The 21070-nt window shown below is 44.9% G+C and overlaps 1 protein-coding gene across 4 annotated transcripts; it reads right to left on the bottom strand.

Annotated features, from left to right (window-relative positions):
- Window positions 1-176: 176 nt before the first annotated feature.
- Window positions 177-20684, bottom strand: CSRNP2 (cysteine and serine rich nuclear protein 2). 4 transcript variants are annotated; one of them, XR_010747510.1, is made up of 6 exons: window positions 16789-17372; window positions 11178-11414; window positions 8684-8943; window positions 5397-5693; window positions 2769-3989; window positions 177-697 (listed from the first exon to the last, which is right to left on the bottom strand). XR_010747510.1 is itself a non-coding variant. In XM_066353994.1 (5 exons), the coding sequence occupies exons 2-5, from the start codon at window positions 11326-11328 to the stop codon at window positions 3066-3068; spliced, it is 1632 nt and encodes a 543-aa protein (XP_066210091.1). In that variant the 5' UTR covers window positions 11329-11414; window positions 20612-20684; the 3' UTR covers window positions 1453-3065. The 4 variants fall into 4 exon arrangements, 3 of the variants coding, with proteins under 3 accessions (XP_066210091.1, XP_066210085.1, XP_066210099.1); XM_066353994.1 differs by lacking the exons at window positions 177-697; window positions 16789-17372 and adding an exon at window positions 20612-20684 and having other exon boundaries at window positions 1453-3989; XM_066353988.1 differs by lacking the exon at window positions 177-697 and having other exon boundaries at window positions 1453-3989.
- Window positions 20685-21070: the final 386 nt, after the last annotated feature.

The following is a 21070-nucleotide window of genomic DNA, read 5'->3' as shown; positions in this document are numbered from 1 at the left end:
CTCTTTAAATACAGCATCATCACAATGTAAAGGACCTAAAAGACACAAAGAACAAAACTTTTCAGAGAACCAGACAAGCTTTGGATTCACATTGAAAGTACTACCTGCATATAGTATATGATAAAGGAAATTGGAAAATTAGTTGCAATAAGAACTCATTTCTTTTTCTCTAAGCCTGGACTGAGCAGGATTGAAGCCATCTGCTTCTGATCAGAGGCCTCGCTTTTCTAGCAACCATGAACTCATAATTGTGTCCATCACAGGTAGCACCAGAAATAAGATGGACTAGGTTGTAGAAAAGGCCCTTTGCTTAACAAGACAATGCTAAATGTTTAACATTTAAAAGATTGGGATCAATGTGAGTCAGAACTGTAGAGTTAATGAAGAAACTAGTTTCTTCAGAAAAATCACTGTCTTAGGGATTTAATAATTAGATTCAAATTCTTCATTTGATCCCAAAGGTTAATGCATATCCTATTGAGCAATTGGAATCACTTTCCTAGATTATGAATCATTCCTAAGGAAGGAATGTATAGAGCTCACCCTTCCTTTCCAACACAAACTTTGAGAAAGTTTCTTATCCATCAAGTCCAATCCAGTTAAGCTTCCGTCTTGTATTCGAGGGGATCAGTCCGAGGTGGGGGAGTACAGCTCAGTTTGGGATAGCTGGATCTCAGGTATCCAAGACAACTCTGTCCTGTGAGGTTAGAGGATGGGGGAGCGTTAAGGACCTATGTACTTAAAAAGTCTCTTCCAAACCCCGTGCAAAAACTGGAACAGGGGAGGCAGAATGGATTAAAACATGTTATCTATTAAGTACAAGGCGTGTCAGGCTCAGTTCAGCGATTTTAGTCAAAATGCTGCTGTGACATACGTGAAGGTAGCTTTAAGACACCCTTAGGCCCTGGCTGTCTGGCTCAGTGGTAGAACGTCGACCCAGCGTGTGGATGTCCTGGGTTCAATTCCTGTTCAGGCACACAGGAGAAGTGACTATCTGCTTCTCTACCCCTTTCCCCATATCTTTCTTCCTTCTCTCTCTGTCTCTCCCCTTACCCCCTACCCATGGCCCCCTACCCATGGCTCGAATGGTTTGAGCAAAGTTGGCCCCAAGCACTAAGGATGGCTCCCTGGTCAGCCTCATGTGCTAAAATAACTCAGTTGCCAAGCAACGGAGCTGCAGCCCAGCTGGGCAGAGCATCACCTGGTCAGGGCACATGCAAGTCTGTCTCTACCTCCCCTCCCCTCCTCTCACAAAAACAAAAACAACAACAACAAAAAAAACAAAAGGGCCTTAATATCCCACAATAAAAGGCTTTATGAGCGAGATAAATAGGAATTTATCTCCCCCACCAAAAGAAAAGGTTTTCACTTCGTTCTTTCCCGGTTAATAAACCATACCAGAAGGAAAGCATGGTGTAAAACAGTGGTCCCCAACCTTTTTTGGGCCACGGACCGGTTTAATGTCAGAAAATATTTTCACGGACTGGCCTTTAGGGTGGGATGGATAAATGTATCACGTGACCGAGACAAGCATAGACATGTAACAGAGGAAATCTGGTCATTTTTTAAAAATAAAACATCGTTCAGACTTAAATATAAATAAAACGGAAATAATGTAAGTTACTTATTCTTTCTCTGTGGACCGGTACCAGTCCACGACCCCGGGGTTGGGGACCACTGGTGTAAAAGATGCTAGGGAAGAGTGCTTTGCTCCCTGCCGCCGCCATTTTAAAACAAAGGTAACTGCTAGTGAATTAAGTGTTCAGTGGAGCACATCCAGGAACACAAGCTGGACTAGAGAGGAACAGGAACCCTATCCCTAGATAGAAAGAACGGAATGAGTCCTACTCTACAGACCTTAAAGACTATTCCCAGAACTTGAATTCTTTGGAACCTGGGAGGTATATGTAGCACTTAAGAATTAGTTTGGCTTCCAATTTTGAAATATCAAGATGAAGGGGTCTAATAAATATTTGCAATTCTTGGGGGTGAACTGAACTGGAATAGTGTAAGAACTCTCCAACTCTGTATATCCCAGAAGGACCACAAGGGTAGATTAAAAAAAAACAAAACTGGCTGGTGACCTTAGATCGCCACATCCTGTATTCCTTTAAAGCTCCAATCTCCCAAAGTGAAGGGAAAAACCTGGGTAAAGGCAAGCATGGCACAAAGTTATCTTTCCAGAGAGCAGACTATTCCTGCTACCTCCTTTTGGACACACTTAATGCTCCATATTTGCCTCTCATGGGATGTGTGAGCCCAGCCTAGAGCTGCCTGATAGAGCTAGTGTTAGACACACACAGAAGACTCAGGCTCTTTATAACCACATCCCCAGCCAATCTAGCTTTTTTTCTTCAAAGGAAGGATGGGGGGGTTGGATGGAGGGGGGTAAGGGGGAGACAAGTAGACAAGTTAAACTCTAGTACCTACAATGAGAAACAAATTCAAGTTACAGACCAGGAATCCCCAGTGTGGGGGAACAGGTCAGAAAACACCAAACATGTCAAATATTAACTTATTTACCAAATAGGGGGAAGGCAGGTTAAGTTTTTATAAATTCTGGAGGTTTTATACAGAAGCAGAGACCATCCCCTCTCTCCAGGTGACATTTCCAACTGTATTATGATATACCAAAATGGGATAGCAGAGTAACCACCAAGAAAAATGAGCTTGTATCCCACCTGGATGGAGCTCAGGAGAAGGGGTTTTGCTATGCTGTTCAAATTATGTATTCTGATCCTTACATAAAGAATAGCTGCTTGAATTACCTAATTTCTCTTGTGAGATCCTAGTTCTTTGTTCCAGTGGCCCAGAAAGCTCAGTATTCGGCACTGTGTGGCCTCCTCTGCCCCAAGACTATTCCCAGATCAAGCCGGGGCTGGTCTTGGTTCTGTTTACCCTTTAAAAAATACTTGTACAAACAGTCTTTTCCAACCCATTCCCCAAGACCCCAATAAAATAACATAGGAGCAGCAGCTGCTTCTACAGTTTTGTTCTGAAATGGTGTTAGATAAAATAAGGGAATAAATAGAGCATGGGTAAGAGGCAGATTCTCCATCCCTGTGTCACACTGCCAGAGGGGGTTCCAGAGAAGAATCTTCAGGGGGCCGGTCCTCACTCTGCTGTGACGTCTTCACCACCACACAGCCCTCTTCACTGTCTGTGCTCAAGAGGAGGTTCGAGGGGGACCACGAGGGGCGGAAGTCTTCATTCTCCGGCTCCACAGGGTTACAATTTTCGGGCACTAGCACTTCTAGAGTGGAAGTTTTCCCAACTTCTGGTTTACAGAGGTCTGCTGGGTCTGTGGGGCTACAAGCCACCAGTGAGGTAACAGGGAGAGAAAAGACATTGAGATCCTTTTCCTTGGGGGAAGAGGGTTGAACTTCTCCTGTACTAGGCTCTCCTTTCATCCCCAGAACTGGCCTCTGCTCCACCTGATAGTAGACCAGGGGCCCACTGTTCAAGTAGGATGGGTTGGTCACTGCTGAGGCAGCTGGGTGGTCCGAGTTCTCCGCAAAACATAGGACAGAGGAGCCTGGGGTCAGCTGAGCCTGGATGAGAATGGGGGCTGTCAGGCCTGGGCACAGCTCTTCAGGAACAGCTAGGGGCTCCTCCAGTATGCACATGCCCAGGCTTTCTATGCTAGAGTCCAGGCTGGCACTAGAGCCGCTGGAATCTTCCTCTGCCTTGAGCCGCTCCAGTTCCTCCGCACTCTGAAGGTGCATCACTGCTGTCTCATTCTCAGCGATGAACTCCTGGAAGTCCTGTGTCTCAGAGCCCTGTGCTCCTGTCAGGCTGCAGTTGGCAGTGGGTGAGGGCTCCTCATCTGGCGCGGGAGGGCGGCTCACCTGCCGCTTGCTCTCCAGTTCCAGCTTCATGATGGTGTGGAGGTAATGAGTCCGGACCCGGATTGGATTAAATTCAATGCGCCCAGCCATGTTCCCACAGCCATCACGGGAGCAGCCACATGGAAAGGACATACGATCCACCTGTGCAGAGGACATGGAGGTTGAACAAGTGGGAAACAACAGATTTAGCAATGGCGGCAGGAGATGTTAGCTGGCAAAAACAAGCAGCTGGGATTTGTGGTCATATAAGAGACAAAACCAATTCAAAACAATGTGTAGCTAACACAGCACTGGGTGGCAGGTATTAAATCACCTGCGTTTAATTCCAGTGCAGACTCATCTCTCTCTCAAGTTGTTTCCTCTTCTAAACAAAAAGTAGACAAAAATCCTATCAAAAGGTCGCTGGTCTTTCCAAGTTGAAAAGTGCAGAAATGCCTCTCTGAATGTCAACAGTTCTTAGAGCAGAAAAAATTTATGTGCCTCAGAGGCTTTTCCAGAACTTACCTGGTGTACTGAGAAAATAAAAGTCTGGGGCCTACACCTCTTCTGTGATGTCAGGCATGGGGATGGGAGCAGAAGTCCTAGCTAGTCCAAAGAAATACATTCTGGAGACACTAAGCAAAAGTGCCTTAGTTTGCTAAGGTGTTATAATGAAAGTTCAAACAAAATGCCAGCCAGCTTTTCACTACCTGCTTCAATTCCTGTTGGTTGACCAGTTTGGTTCTGAAGCAGTTACCAAGATAACTTATAGACCAGGGGTATCTGGAAAGGAGATTATTCCTACCTACTTTTCTCCCTTTTGGATCCAAAAGGGAAAAAAATGCAAAAATAAAATTAAAAACATGAGTAAGCTGGTATGTACAAATGTACAATGGCTTCCTATGATGTCAATTTTAAGAACTCATTTCAGTTCTTAGGAACAGTCTAATTATCAGATTGTCCTTACATCTGGGGATAAGACTGATTCATTATGGGACATCAGTCTGAAAAGTAGTATTTGGCTAGATCCACTACAGCTATTTGATACCTAACCATAAATAAGAAAGAAAAGGCTGGTCAGGAGAAGTTCAAGTATAAGGATTCACATCCACACTGTCAGTGTTCAAGTTCCAGATACATTTCACTCTCTGAGATGGTACTGCTGTTTCAATTGCACTTGGTCTTCCAAACTCCATCAGAGGCCCAGCTGGGGGATGATGCTTTCTATCTTTTAATACACTATGAATTTAAGCTCTAATTGGCCAAGTGTGATCCTGAATGAGAGGATCTAAGAACTCTGATATTAAACTTACTAAGCCCCCCGTTCTTCCATTTGCTGACAGCTTCTTCTATCACCATCGAGGTATAAAACAGAGAAAATGACAGGTATCTTCACAGCCTGAAGCCTGTCACACTGATTTTCTTGGTTGGTGGAGGAGGGTCATAGAACCAGGGAGCGTTCAGTCATGTGGAAGCCACACTGATGGGCAGCCTCCTAGGTTCATTGGCACCCACACCACACCCTCGACTCTAGTGCAGATACACCATCTCAGGCCAAGTTGGACTGACCTGGCATTTAATCCCAGCTTGGCTACAAGCACACACTTCTGGGTCACAGTATAGCCGACAGTCACAGCCACACTCTTCCCGTGACAGGCGGATGGCTCGAAGCTCCTGCTTCTCTTCAGCATCAATGCGGTGCACCCCAGAAGCCCTCAGCAGTGCACGTCGCCGTTTGGTGGGCAGAGGCTGCAGGAAAAAGTAATCATCCACTTCCACATTTTCCACATCAATATCTTCATCAGAAACATCATCCAGTGTCAGGCCATCAGCCTCCACTGACTCCACTGTCCCATTCTTGGTCAGCTGCCAAGAGACCAGAAGGATAGGTTAGCCTTTGAGCGTCGTCAGCATGAGCCTCTAACCGAGGGCCTCTAGCATACCACAGTCCAAGTGAACTTTCCGCAATGATGGAAACATCCATGCTAATACAACAGCCATTAGTACATGTGGCTTCTGAGCGCTGTAAATGTAGCTGGTGCATCTGAGAAACTGAATTTTCAATTTTATTTAATTAAGTATAAGTAGCCGCATGTCGCTACCATATTGGACACTGTAGGTCAAGAGAATAAATCTAAAGCAGGAAGATAGGTAGGCTCATGCAGCTCTAACACCACCATGTCAACACAGGAAAATCACCTTCCTGGATCAAAGTTTCTCAAAACCCATCTCATCTTCCCTTCTAGAAGATTATCTATTCCCACAAGCTTACCCTCCATTGCCAGACTGAGGTCCCTTTACTTTGCTAACTGCCTTCTAACACAGGGAGAAGATACATCAATAGCTAGATGTTCCTTGGATATATAGATAACCTTGTAAGACACCTTCCATTTGTACCCCAAACGATTCAAAACCACATTTAGGGGGGAAAAAAGAGTACATTAAAATGTAGTACAAGGCTACCAGGTCCTTGTCAATGAACCTGAATGCCCACAAGGTGAACAATTATCCATTCATACACAAAAGAGCTTCATTTTATTGGGAGAAAAATATGAACCACTTACAGCTACCAAGCCTTTGCTTCTAACCTGTGATCTAGAAGAAATAGATTCTCTTTTCAAATCGTTTTTGTTTGATTTCAAAGAAAAGTTATATGTGAGGAAGGGTGGCATATGTAATTGAGTGTACTACCTACGAGCAGAACTGTATTCTCTGGGCTATGAGGGACAGACAGCCAGGAAAAGAAATCTTAATGGAAGGACAAGCTGAAGAAAATCCATAGCTGAATGAGTTATGAAAACTCACTAGAGTTCAAATAAAAAAAGGGAGACCTCAAAATCCCCAGGGCTCTAGAAGCTGCTAGCAGGATGAAAGCCAAACTACTGGCAGGTTTGGCTTATTTCATCAGACAGCCACAGAACAATGCTGGTAAAGGAGCGACTCCTAGGAGAGAGGTGATGCAACAAACTTGGGCAGTAAGCTTCACACCTCTTTTTTTGTTTGTTTTATGGGGGAGGTAGTAGAAAAATGAGAGAAAGTGGGTACTTATAAGGATACCTTAGTCTATTTTTTCTGTACTAGACAGGCCAACCACAAAGGGCCTTTCTGCAGACCTAAGGATTTCTCCTGTCCATTTCACTGGGGTTGGCTTCCTCCTAATCACCTTCACTCCTGCTATCCTCTCAAAGGAAAGAGATCAGAGATGCAACAGAAAGAAGCCCATGTAGACATGAAAATTTAATGTGTCACAGAGGTGACCTTTCCTATCACTCATAGAGCCTTCTAATAAGTAAATGGCCTTGGAACAGCTGAGTTTTGTTGTTATTTTTTTAAATAAATAAGGTTAGATTCACAATTCATACTACTAACAATAACAAATTTCATATGGGTAAAAGCAAAAAAAGTAATAAAAGTATTAGAAAAATCATTGGTAACTAAAGCTGCAGGGTACCAGCAGCTTTTTTCTTGGCGGCAGCCCAAAAGGAAAATATTAGATGGTATATGGGAGATGCAAAGTATATGTATATATTTGAGACCAACAGCCTTCCCTATAGAGTGTTAAGGATAGAAAAAATTTCTTAAAAAACCCCCAGTAAACTGGAGTTGAGAAAAGTAAGGGTTTTCTCTTGACATGAAAGGATGTATTAGATACCTCCCATTGCTGTGCTCACCAAAACGCCAGTAAGCAGGAATCCTGTATCCTAAGCCTTCAGTTTGTCTCTAGACCTCCTACAAGGGAGGCCACAGAACAGAGTGGTATCCTCTTTTGATAGTTCATTCCTCTACCAGATTTAGGAGAGGGATTCTTAGGGAAAGCAAAGAGGGCCTTCACTGCAAATGATGAGAACAGTGTCTGTTTGCCCAGCTGTTGCTATAGCAGCAGGAAGGTGATGAGGTCAGGGATGGAATTCCTAAGAAAGGGAAACCTGAATGCCATTCTAGTTAGAATAGCAGGTGTAAGGCTTTAGGAGTAGGCGGAGGGAAGTCGACACAGAGTTCTCAAAGGGAGAAAGGAATGAGATCTACTTAACCTACATCCTCTGCCACCAGTACTCCAACCCTACAACACTGTGGTGTGTCCCATTAGGATTTCACCCAGGACCCTGGAAATAATGCAGCCACCTGTTTTAATATGGGCTGACAAGAAACATGGCCAGGACTAAAGTAGTGTTCTCAAATTTGGAACTAGGAATTCTGGTTGCAGACTGGTGGAAACTCTAGTTGTGAAGTACCAAGCAGTGCTAAGGGAGCAGTGGGTAGATATAGTCATCTAAGATGGTTCTTATTCCAGACATACTCTCCTCCTGCACTTGAAGAGCTGGTGTGGCATCAGTGGTAGGCACAGTACTATACAAATCAAAATAATCATTTGGTAATGCTATTGTTTACACCTAAAAGATTGTCACCTAGAGATTTTAGTTTACACCCTAAAAGACTATACTTATAAATAGAAGGATTCTTTCAGACAATGTAAAAGATCCAAAACCTGTGCATGAGTGCAACAGCTACTCATCCGACAGGAAACTGAAATACTGTGCTTCCTCAGGTTCTAGGGGTAGCAGACTTGAATGTCTTTAAGCATTTGCATTTTAAACTTTAAAAAAATATTTTGAGGGACCAAGGGTAGGGAATTCTAGAGAAGCCATTTTGGTATCACTGGTAGACCCTACCAGACACAAAAGAACAGTATCTCAGACTGTGATCTGATTTCAAATCTGAGCCTTTTCACTAGAACTGGATCTACATGCCAAGGGCAACAGTTAAAAAGAAAGAAAAGAAAAAAATTAATAGACCTAGGTGGTTCCCCACTTTATTCTGGTCCATGAGCAGTACCGGACCCCAGCCCCCCCAGGCACCTTCATCTTCTTGGCATGGAGTTTCTCCTCCTTCAGGTGTTCACGAAGAATCTCCCGATGGTTCACCTCCTGCTCTTGAGCAAACTCACAGAGTGTGTAGCTGCGTACAGAATTATGACGCTGGGCCATGCCCAGAGAGCTACCACCCTGGCTGGGCACACTGGTGAAACCCTGGCGCCGGGCAAAGTAGTACACAGTCACCTGGTCAAAACGTACATTCTTCCTCCGCAGCTGCTTCTGCCGCTTCAGGATGGATGTGGCTGAGAAGGGAGCACAGAGAGCACTTGTATTAATCCAGAGATGGTCTGTGTGGGGACCTCATTCTTTCTCATCTATCTAGGCTCTCCACTCTTCAAAGATACTCCCTGTACCTAGAGTAGAGGCATTTTTTTCTTTTTTCAAATAATTTCTCTTTTTTTTTTTTGTCAGAGAGAGGGACAGACAGACAGGAAGGGAGAGAGATGAGAAACATCAATTCTACACTGTGACACCTTAGTTGTTCATTGATTGCTTTCTCATATGTGCCTTGATTGGGGGGGGCGCTATAGCAAAGCGAGTGACCCCTTCCCCAAGCCAGCAACCCTGTGGTGAGCCTGCGCTCAAGCCGACAACCTCGGGATTTCAAACCTGGGTCCTTCCGTATCTCAGTCTGATGCTCTATCCACTGCACCACCACCTGGTCAGGCTATTTCTCAGTTTTTAATATTCCTAGAGACATTTCTAATTTTTAAATCATAAATGCATAGTTGGAAGGGACCTTGAGCATTAGCTGGTCCACAGCACTGCCTCTAGACTGACTTTACCCAAACAGACCACAAATTCTATTTTTAGACATCAGCCGGGAAGAGGATATCTAGGTAATCAGAATAAAACAATCTATATAGCTTTACTGTCCAACATAGCAGCTACTAGCCATACATGTCAATTTCAATATTAATGTAAATAAACTAGCATTAGGTGCTGGCTGTTTAGCTCAGTTGGTCGTCCTCCCAAAACACCCAAGTTGCAAATGTGATGTCCAGTCACAGTACATACGGGAAGCAACCAAAAAAAGCACAACAAAAATAGAGCAACAAATGCTTCTCTCTCTCCTTCTTCCTCTATCTCTCTAAAATCAATCAATAATACTAATAATAAAAGATTGCTTTATAAATAAATAAATAGGCCCTAACCAGCTGGCTCAGTGGTAGAGCCCAGCATGTGGGTGTCCTGGGTTCAATTACCAGACATGGAACACAGAAGAAGCATCCATCTGCTTCTCCACCCCTCTCCCTCTTCTTCTCCCTCTCACTTCTCTCTCTCTATTGAGCAAGTTGGCCCCAGAAGCAGAGAATGGCTCCATGGCCTCCACCTCAAGCACTAAGAAGAGCTCAGTTGCTGAGCAATGGAGCAATGCCCCAGATGGGCAGAGCATTGCCTCCTAATGGGCTTGCTGGGTGGATCCTGGTCGGGGCACCAGGGCACATGTGGGAGTCTGTCTCTGCCCCTCCCCTCCTCTTCTCTCACTGAATAAAAAATAAAAATAATAAACAAAATGAAAAGTCATTTATAACTTAGCTCTTCACTAAAAACAATCTCATTTCAAGGGTTCAATAGCCACATATGGCTAATGGCTACCATAGCAGATACCACAGTAGACAGTGTAGATACAGAACATTTCTTTCATAACAGAAAATTCTATTAGATAGCGTTAAATAATGGGATAGCAAACTTCTATGAAGGGCCAGGTAGTAAGTATTTTAGGTTTTTCAGGTCATAAAGCCTCTGTTGCAACTTCTTAACTCTGCCATTATAGCATGAAAGCAATCATAGACAATGGGTAAGACTGTGTTCCAATAAAACTTTATTTACACCTGACCTGTGGTGGCGCAGTGCATAAAGCGTCGACCTGGAACGCTGAGGTTGCCGGTTTGAAACCCTGGGCTTGCCCAGTCAAGGCACATATGGGAGTTGATGCTTCCTGCTCCTCCCCTCCCTCTCTTCCCCCTTCTCTAAAATGAATAAATAAAATCTTAAAAAAAAAAACAAAAAAACTTTATTTACAAAAGCAGGCAGTAAGCCAGATTTGGCCCACAGGAAACCCCGATCTATACTATCAGAAATTCTTTCCAAGAAACTAATTGAGTCAGAAGAATTAAAAAAATCTGGAGTTTCCCCAGTTGTCTAGGCAATAAGGATTTATGTCCTACAATATCATGGAACTCTATGGGACTGTGCTGGGGAAGGGTAGAATCCTGGACTCCTCTCTTCCACTTAATTCAACCCATTCTGGGGACCCACAAACCAAGCACAAGTAAAATCAGCTAGAATAAATCAGACTTAAGTCTACACTATTGGAGCAATGAGGTCCTCCAAAGAGCAAAGTTGAGCTAAGAGTGAGAAAGACTGTGATTAAGGGAAAACCCTCAACCTGATTAGAAGAAGCTGTGCAAGAACTGCAGTGGGCTCTGATGACGGGACACGGGTGGATGCAGGGAGGGAGCGGCTCACTCACGTGTAAAGCTGGCAGTTGTAGGAGGATTAAGGCTGTCACAGCTGTCGGCACTGTCACTGCTGGAGATCTCATCGTCTGAGTTGGACACTGATGAGCCCACATCCACATCATGAAACTTCCTCTTGAGACCCGAGCCCGTGAATTCATCCATTGATTTCAAAGGGGTTTCCTTGGGGAGCCCACACTGTTGGCCCCGAAGCCCCTGCTCACCACCAGCAAGCCAGGTGCATCAGGATTCTGCCCAGGGGAAAAGAGGAATCAGCATTCCTGTCCTAAGACAGACCCCTCCCAAGACTAGCAAAAAAGCTCTTCAATTGAAGACAGAGCACCTGAGCTAGCACTGATGGTCTCTCCAAATTAGGGAATTTCTCTACTGATTCCAGCCAACATTTTCCCCCTCGTTTTGTTTCCCCTCAGCCCCTCCATTCTCAGTCTCAGAATAATGACATGAGTAACCGCAGCACCTTTCCCAGTAGAATGAAGGCCTTTGGTTCCAAGCCAGCTGGGCTCTAGGCTTCATTAGTGAGGGATAACAAGAGCTGCCCTTCTGATCACACAGGAAAGCTCTCCAGGGGGCCCGTAGGAGGGACAGGGTATCAAAAGCAGAATTATACAGTGCCTAAACCTAGACTAGATCCAATTATTTTTCTTAGTGAAGATACAGCCTGGCATTTCCCAAAGTGTGTGTATGAAATAAACTAATTCAATGGCTATTAATAGCTTTTACATGGATATAGGGCTGCTCTGTCAAAATAGTTTAGAAAACTGCTTATGGGAGGACATATAGAGGCTTTTAGTATGCTAACATGGAAAGGGTGGAAGAAAACAGAGCACAGCATCTCATACACCTGATTATGGAACCCTCTGTTTTCCAGAGTATTTTAGGGGGCAAATGATCCATGGAACATATTTGGGAAATACTGCTTTAGGCTCTCAATTTCAAAGTGCATCGGCAGCCAGGGAAATGCTTTACCCAGATCTTCACAAGTATAAAGTGTCTCTCCAGGTTCCTAAAACGGTCAAATCTGGTTCTAAAGAATGGACTGAAGATTAGAATCTGCACTAGCTTCAAAACCCAGAATCTCCAATCTCATACTACTCCATAAGAGAGGGCCCTGCAGGTCTATCGTCTTCCTCTGTGCAAGGAAAAGTTAGCTTTACCACCTTTGCCCTCTGTAAAGAAACCAGCAAGGGGAAAACAAATAGCAAAAGAAAGACAGTTTACTCTGGTTACATCAATATGGCAGGAGTGTCTTCAACAAACCATCACACAACCAAGGAGTCTCGGATACAAATCTTTCCTCTGTCTTCGTCTTTAGTTCCCAAGGATATGAATCTGCTCAACAGAAATGCTGTCAGAGCCAGAGCCACGTGTGAGGATACGAAGCCTCCCTGCTTTGCCTCCGTAATGCCAGAATCTCCCCAGACTGTGATCTCACTAGTTGCTAATTATACTGCAGGAATAACAACACTGCCCAGAAAGACACGGCTGCATTACTGCAGAACAGCTACCCAGAATATACTGTGGTGTCAAAGGATGCCTGCTACAGAGCTGTTTTTTTGGACTGTTGTTTCCTAGAACCAATTTGCCTACTCTTGGATAAACTCTAAATAGTCAACCAGATATATAGTAAGTATTTTAGAAACAATATTTCCAACTTTATCCAGATCTCATCAGAATTCTGCCTTTGTAAGTCACAAGATGGACCTAAGAAACTTTAGCCATATAGGTCTCAGACAAACACATTCCTGAAATAAATCTGGCCAGGGAGGGGGGAAAAATCAAGTACTTCATAAGAACTGTATTTAAACTTAAAAATGAGCCCAAAGTATCAATTCTGTTCTTCAGGTTCCTGATCTTGCCATCAGAGTTCACATTCCTAGGACATGGTAAGAATAGAGACAGCCAAGGACTTTTTACCAGTTAAGAATAGTGCTGAGTCTAAAGATACAAATTTCTCATTCCATTCTATTATGGAGTGGGGGTGGGGGAAACTTTACAACCGAGTACTTATGTCAGTGGGATTTAAAAAAAAAAAAAGGAAAAGGCCCTGGCTGGTTGGCTCAGTGGTAGAGCATCGGCCTGGCGTGCAGAAGTCCCGGGTTCTATTCCCGGCCAGGGCACACAGGAGAAGCGCCCATCTGCTTCTCCACCCCTCCCCCTCTCCTTCCTCTCTGTCTCTCTCTTCCCCTCCTGCAGCTGAGGTTCCATTGGAGCAAAGATGGCCCGGGCGCTGGAGATGGCTCTGTGGCCTCTGCCCCAGGTGCTAGAGTGGCTCTGGTCGCAACAGAGCGATGCCCGGAGGGGCAGAGCCTCGCCCCCTGGTGGGCGAGCCGAGTGGATCCCGGTCGGGCGCATGCGGGAGTCGGTCTGACTGTCTCTCCCCGTTTCCAGCTTCAGAAAAATACACACACAAAAAAAAAAAAAATTAAAAAAAAAGGAAAAGAATATGTTGACCACTGAATTTAATTTTTTCTCCCCACTTAAAAACCTTATCAACCACACAAAAATTCAGACTGAACTGAAAATCTGCTTTCTTAGAAAGGATGTAAGTCCAGCGTCAGTTTGTAACTGAGACCCAGATTGGTGTTGCTACCAGGAAACTGGCCTTTTCTTCAGCCTGGAATTACTCAGGGATTTATGATTGGAAGCAAATGTGCACTTGGTTCTTTCCAGAGTGTCCCTTTGCTTTTGGTAGTGTGGGTTCCCTTTGATATTTCTCTTTAAGCCCTGCATGACATTGGGTATGGTCCAAAATCATCTTTAGTATCAAAATTCTCCAGTCTTAACGCAGCTGCCCTCAGGGGTATCGTTTCTGTTAGGGTAACTGCTGTGCACTCTGCTGCAGCAAGGACTGCTGGCTGCTGTTTCCTTCTCCTTCGCTCTTTTATCTATGTCTCCCCCTCTCCCTCCCCACTTCTGGAATAGTGGTTTCTGGGCAATGACAAGAGGTAGGTAAGGAAGAAAAAGAAAAAAAGACATGAAACCTAGGAGAAAAATCTTTTCCTTAAAATGCCTCAGAAGAATCTATGGATATGTGTAAATAACATGCATATTGATTTAGCTCTCTTAACCCTACCCAGGATCTGTTAGCATCATGATGACATTAACTCCATTAAAAAAATTTTTTCTAAAATCCATCGATTCTGCCCTGACAGCCAATATAAGTTTAAATTTCAACCTAGCTCTCCTTGTTCAACTCTCTGGTGTGAACTTGACTTATTAGATAAAGATGTTCACTAGGCACCAAGAACAAACCTCCTATCCACTTCTGCAGTGGCCTGAGGAGATCTTGTTTTGCAATAACAACCAGAATAAGTTTCACATTTTCCATCTTAACAAATCAACCTCCTTGCAGATCACAATTAGAAACCAGTCTTTTGCCTAACCAGGCAGCGGCTCAGTGGATAGAGCATCGGACTGGGATGCTGAGGACCCAGGTTCGAGACCCCGAGGTTGCCAACTTGAGCGCGGGCTCATCTGGTTTGAGCAAAAGTTCACCAGCTTGGACCCAAGGTCGCTGGCTTGAGCAAGGGGTTACTCGGTCTGCTGAAGGCCGGCGGTCAAGGCACATATGAGAAAGCAATCAATGAACAACTAGGGTGTCGCAATGCACAACGAAAAACTAAGGATTGATGCCTCTCATCTCTCCATTCCTGTCTGTCTGTCCCTGTCTATCCCTCTCTCTGTCTCTGTAAAAAATAAAAAATTAAAAAAAAAGAAACCAGTCTTTCCCATCTCTCAACTGGCAGAGGATCAATGCGTGTGTTTAAGAGAAACACAAGTTACACTCCTGGCACTTAAACCCATAGAGAAATAATCAACTTGAGACTGGCAATGCAGGCCATAACTGACAGTTAACTGACAAAATGAGCACCTCAAACAACAAATGCTTTTTGAGAAAATAATGCAAACCTTTATAAAAGCTTGTAAATGCCAATGAAATGAAAGGTCAACTGACGCTTTCTGACTACATGCTTTAGGGTTTTTTCTCAAGTATTTCTAGCTGAACATTTTCCAAAGGTATCCACAACATGTAGATGATATTAGGCTAGCACCAAATAGATATACAGCATGTGTATTTTAGTACTAGATGTAAGCCTTTCAGGTCTATGAAGATTCCTTTAATGAATCCCAAAGACCAGAATGAGACTAACAAAAGAGGGGCCCTGCTTACCCCTGCCAAATTTTGTGGATGCAGAATAATTTGCAAAGTTTATGTAATAAAAGCCTCTTTCTTAAATGAACTGAAAATAATACAAGGTACATCTCATAGGAGAAAGCCTGTCCACTCAACTGGAACCCAACCTTCTGCTAAGGGTCAAGGGACCAAAATCTCTAGTAAGATCATTTGGGATATCAACTATAGCTAGGTTAGAGGAAGGCTTGCTAAGTGTTATGATGACCCGAATAAAATTACCTGTCCTGTTTCTCCTTCTACAATATCTTGTGGTTAATTCTCAAATACTATGAATTTTGTGGATCTGTGTGTCCTTGTGATTACCAGGATGAACTTTCATGAACTTTCAAAGCACTCAAGTGAAAAAACACCCTCTAAACTAGGTATTTCAAGGAAGTCTCCCTCCAACACCCTCTCCCTGCTGTGTACAGATTCACTGACACAGGGTTAGAATTTGGCTTTCCATGTCTATACCACCATCATACCGAGGACACAAGATCTTTGTGGAAGAACTGGGACATGATGCTGTAGGGACCATTAACTCTCAAGGATATTCAGTCATTTATATCTGGTACACACCAACACCTTCTTGGCTTTGGAAATTTGCAAAATGAGAAGTCAATATAGCAAAGGAAATTTTGAATCAACTATGGATTTTCCTTGAACTGAAAACTGGAGGGCAAGGGGACACCGTGTCTCTTGGGGATAACTTCTCTAACATTTCATACTGAAGAACGGTTTGTGTGTTACAAAGCAACTCTCAACCCCCTTAAAAGGATGAATCAAGACCAGGACACTAAAAAGGAGGAATGGTTGTCAGCTGCGTGTTTGGGCCTGTGAAAAAGATCAAGCTAGCAACCAGGGCAAGCGATGCTTTCCTTTCCCACACAACGCCAGGAAAATGGGAGACACATCAGGAATCTGAGCTGCTGAAAGGACATGTCAAGTCACCAGTTCCCCGCTGAAACCCTCAGCTTCCGGCCCATTTCTTTGATTCCCGTAACCTTCCCGCTCATTCTTATCTTGGTAAGGGCAGCCCCTACCCACCCTTCCTATCCCTTCTTGCCTGCTACTCACCAATTCCCAACCACTCCTCCCACATTTCCCTCTATTCCTCCTCCCTTTCCTTCATTTCCCTCTATTCTACTCCATTCCGAACTCAACCCTCATCCGCAGTCATGCTGGCTTCCAAGCCGCCCATCGGTCTCCTTCGAGCTGCTCCCCGCGATCTCCGAGCTGCTCGCTCCCACGCCTCTCCCTGCTCTTCCCCTTCCCACAGGCGCCTCAGCTCCCCGCCCCCCGACCGCTTCCGTCCGAGCCTCCCTCATTTCTGACCCCTCCATCCGCGCAGCTCCCCCGCCGCCGCCCGCGGGCCGATCCCGAGGAAGGAACAAGCTGCACCCTCAGCCCCACACCCCCAGGCCCATTACCGGCCCCGCCGCAGCTGCCTCCTCCCGGGATGGTCTCTGCCGCCCCCACTGCTGCTGCCACAGTCCCAGCCCGGTGGTGAGAAGGAGGGAGAGAGCGAGTTCCGGGACCGCGGCGCGGTTGGGGAGTTCCCAGGGCTGCAGGACAGAGAGGGAGCGAAGGCGGGTGGGCAAGTCGGCCGGCAGGCGGCAGAGATTGAATGGCTCCGACAACAGAAGAGCCACCGGCAGTAGCCTCCCAACACCGCCTCGGCTCCAGCTAACAATAGGCTCCAGCCCCAGCAATTCGACTCTTATAGGCGCCGGCACGTCCTGACCAAGCCAAGGGGCAGGCTGGGAAATGGAGTCTACATGCAAGCCCTACGCCCAGCGGCATGCCGGGAGTTGGAGGCGGCGACAGGCGCAAAGCCGCAGCTTTCCAAGCAAGCAGGCTCAGTAGGCGGAGTCTCTGCTGCAACGGACCCTGGGAAAGCGAGTTTGACGCCGCTGCAGCCTCTGGAAGAGGGGAGACCGTCAATGTCTAAACGAGTTCTCTAAAATTACCCTTTTCCTTTCGACAGGACCACATTCCTATGCCTGAAAAGGAACATAATCCCCCTTAGCTTACTCATGGGATACCTTAGTCTTAAGCAGCATGACAGGCTGCAGCCTGCCCAAGGTACAGAGAATAAACTACAAGCAATGTATTATCTCAATTTGTACTGACGGATTGATTTAAATGTTTTCTTTCAAAACTGTTTTTACATGATCACAGATCTTCACAACTTTGCAACCCATGTTTAAGATGGACAAAACAAAGACTCAAGTTATGTGTAATTCATCAGCGACACCCTGCCTTGATTTCCTGTCTCACTCAAAGTACATAGCTCATGTCTCTTCTTTGACCTATCAGGCTCTATAAGAGATGGGTGCATCCTCTCGCTTAACCACCCCCAATCCTGGGTCATCTTGTTTGCTTCTACTTTTCCTGTCCCTTACTGTGCTTACACTGGCCCACTGGCCTCCTTTAAGTTCTTTCAACAAGACAATCATGGTCTCATCTCAGGGCCTTTTGCCTGGAACACTCTCTCACCAGCTACCCACATAATGCCTCACTTAATATTTGTTCAAATGTCCCCTTATCAGAGACCTTTCCTAACCATATTTCTAAAATAGTGCTTCCCGTTAGTCTCTATCCCCTTGCCTTATACAGTGTGTTCGTAAAGTCATGGTGCACTTTTGACGGGTCACAGGAAAGCAACAAAAGACAATAGAAATGTGAAATCTGCACCAAATAAAAGGAAAACCCAGTTCTGTAGGATGATGTGGCAGCATGTACGCATGCGCAGATGATGACGTAACACCGTGTATACAGCGGAGCAGCCCACGACATGCCAGTTGAGATGTGGATGGTACAGAGAAAAGTCCAGTGTGTTCTGTGGCTTGCTAAATTCGAATCCGTGACCAAAGAGCAACGAATATCGGCATGTTTATAACAAAGCGCCACCACATAGGAATAACATTACTCGGTAGGATAAGCAGTTGAAGGAAACCGGCAGTTTGGTGGAGAAACCCCGTTCTGGTAGGCCATCAGTCAGTGACGAGTCTGTAGAGGCTATACAGGATAGCTACCTAAGGAGCCCTAAAAAATCTGTGCGTGAGCCCACATCGAACTGCACTGAATAGGTATGAAACTGGGAGAGTTTTCCTTTTATTTTGTGCAGATTTCGCATTTCTATCATCTTTTGTTGCTTTCCTGTGACTGGTCAAAAGTGCACCATGACTTTACGGACACACTGTATTTCTTCTTAGTATTTACCACCTGACATATATTTATATTTTTGTCTTCTCTCACTTGAACAAATTTCTTGAGAGCAAGAAATTGTTTTGTTTACTGTGTGGTCACTACCCGGTACAAAGCCTGGTATTTGATCAGTAGATATTTACTGTGTATTTATTGGACTAATGGATGGCAGGATTTAAACTCAGGTGAGCCTGGTTCCAAAGCCTAACTTGTCACTGCAACCAAGAACTAGGGAACCAGATCTAGAGGTTGAGTGACCTGGGGAAAATGCCACAAATTCCATTACTCTACCCTAGGTGACATCAGAGGCTCCAAAAGGCTAGGAAACAACATTGCAAAATGAAACAGCAGCAGATCACAAAAAGGCAGTCCTTAGGGTACCATGAATTGATCATCTCCCTATCTGCTAAAATTTAGGTGTGATATATATAATATGTGATCCTGGAGCCAGATGACCTGAATATAAACCCCAACTCCTCTATTCCTCACTAGCAGTGTAACCCTTAATAAGGTATGTAACTTCTCTGTACCATAGCTTCTTTATCTTCAAAATGGAGGCAACAATATGTATCTTACAGGGGTTTGTGAAGACTGAAAGTTAATATAGTATAAAATGTTTACAAAACAGTCAGTGCTACCTAAATGTTCATGATTCTGTTTTTCCCGGACACACAGAAAACAAAGGAAGAAAAGGCCCCAGACCACTCTGTGAATCAGTGGGCTGAGTAACAAAAAACAGCCTAAAAGTCACGTGGGTAGGCTAAAAAAAAAAACGGTCTCATATGCCTACACATCTAGAGTTTGAGCAGTCATGGAAATTTATCAGGATACCATCAGCCTCAGTGCCCAAGCTTTGTTGGTTAGACACCAAACTAAATGACATCTAAAGCAAAGTTAGCTTATTATTTGTTCGTTTTTTAAGTGAGAGAGAGACAAACAGAAAGGGAGAGAGATGAGAAGCATTAACTCATAGCTGCAGCATCTTAGTTGTTCATTGATTGCTTTCTCGTATGTGCCTTGACCTGGAGGCTCCAGTCTAGCCAGTGACACCTTGCTCAAGCCAGCAACCTTAGGTTCAAGCCAGTGATCTTTGGGCTCAAGCCAGGCACCATAAGGTCATGTCTATGATCCCACGCTCAAGCCAGCGACACTGCACTCAAGCAGGTGAACCTGCGCTCAAGCAGGTGACCTTGGTGTTCAAACCTGGGTCCTCAGCATCCCAGGCCAATGCTCTATCCACTGTGTCACCACTTGGTCAGGCAAGTTAACTTATTCTTTAAGATAGCAGAATCTACCCTGACTAGGTAGCTCAGCTGCTTAGAGCATTATCCTGGTAGGCCAAGGTTTTGGGTTTGATTCCTGGTCAAGGCACATATAAAAATCAACCAATATATATATAAATAAGTAAAACAAATCAATGTTTCTCTCTCTCAAATCAATAATAATAGTAGTAATAATAAAAAAGATAGCATCCAATTTGGCAGGATGCTCTAGGTCAGTCAAAATAACATCTGACAGGCCCTGGCCGGTTGGCTCAGCGGTAGAGCGTCGTCGGCCTGGCGTTTGGGGGACCTGGGTTCGATTCCCGGCCAGGGCACATAGGAGAAGCGCCCATTTGCTTCTCCACCACCCCCCTCCCTTCCTCTCTGTCTCTCTCTTCCCCTCCCACAGCCAAGGCTCCATTGGAGCAAAGATAGCCCGGGCGCTGGGGATGGCTCCTTGGCCTCTGCCCCAGGTGCTGAAGTGGCTCTGGTCACGGCAGAGCGACGCCCCGGAGGGGCAGAGCATTGCCCCCTGGTGGGCAGAGCGTAGCCCCCTGGTGGGCAGAGCGTCGCCCCCTGGTGGGCCTGCCAGGTGGATCCCGGTCTGGCGCATGCGGGAGTCTGTCTGACTGTCTCTCCCCGTTTCCAGCTTCAGAAAAATACAAAAAAAATAAAAATAAAAAAAAATAACATCTGACAAACCTCTAACAAACATTACAACCACTTATAGAGTCACTTATGCACCAATTCATTGTCTTGATGGAATCACTAGGTAAGTTACCTCAATGGTGCCAGTTAACCCATATTAACTGCAATTCTGCCTCCAGCCTAAGCAGGGTTTATGAAGGTCAAATGCCCAGGAAGCTCAGTTGCAGTAGACTAGAAACTACAAAGAAAAGTAAAAAGAAATGCTAATATTATTAATATATAAATAATAACATTGGACAACCAGTTCTAAATGTTACTGCTTTGACCCATGCTGCTACCTATGTATGGACCAGCTCAGAATGCACAAATCATGAGTCAGAGGTTTGTTTTGAGGACATGAAAGTCAAAGCAGAATAGGAAGAAAAGACACATGATCAATAACAGCAGCCACCGATGAAAACCAAAGATTAAATTTTGTGCCCTGGCCGGTTGGCTCAGTGGTAGAGCGTCGGCCTAGCGTGCGGAGGACCCGGGTTCGATCCCTGGCCAGGGCACACAGGAGAAGCGCCCATTTGCTTCTCCACCCCTCCGC

Source organism: Saccopteryx leptura, chromosome 1 (assembly GCF_036850995.1).
Source record: "Saccopteryx leptura isolate mSacLep1 chromosome 1, mSacLep1_pri_phased_curated, whole genome shotgun sequence".
Lineage (NCBI taxonomy): Eukaryota > Metazoa > Chordata > Mammalia > Chiroptera > Emballonuridae > Saccopteryx > Saccopteryx leptura.
Note: the sequence above shows the minus strand (reverse complement) of the source record. Positions and strands in the feature narration are given on the sequence as shown.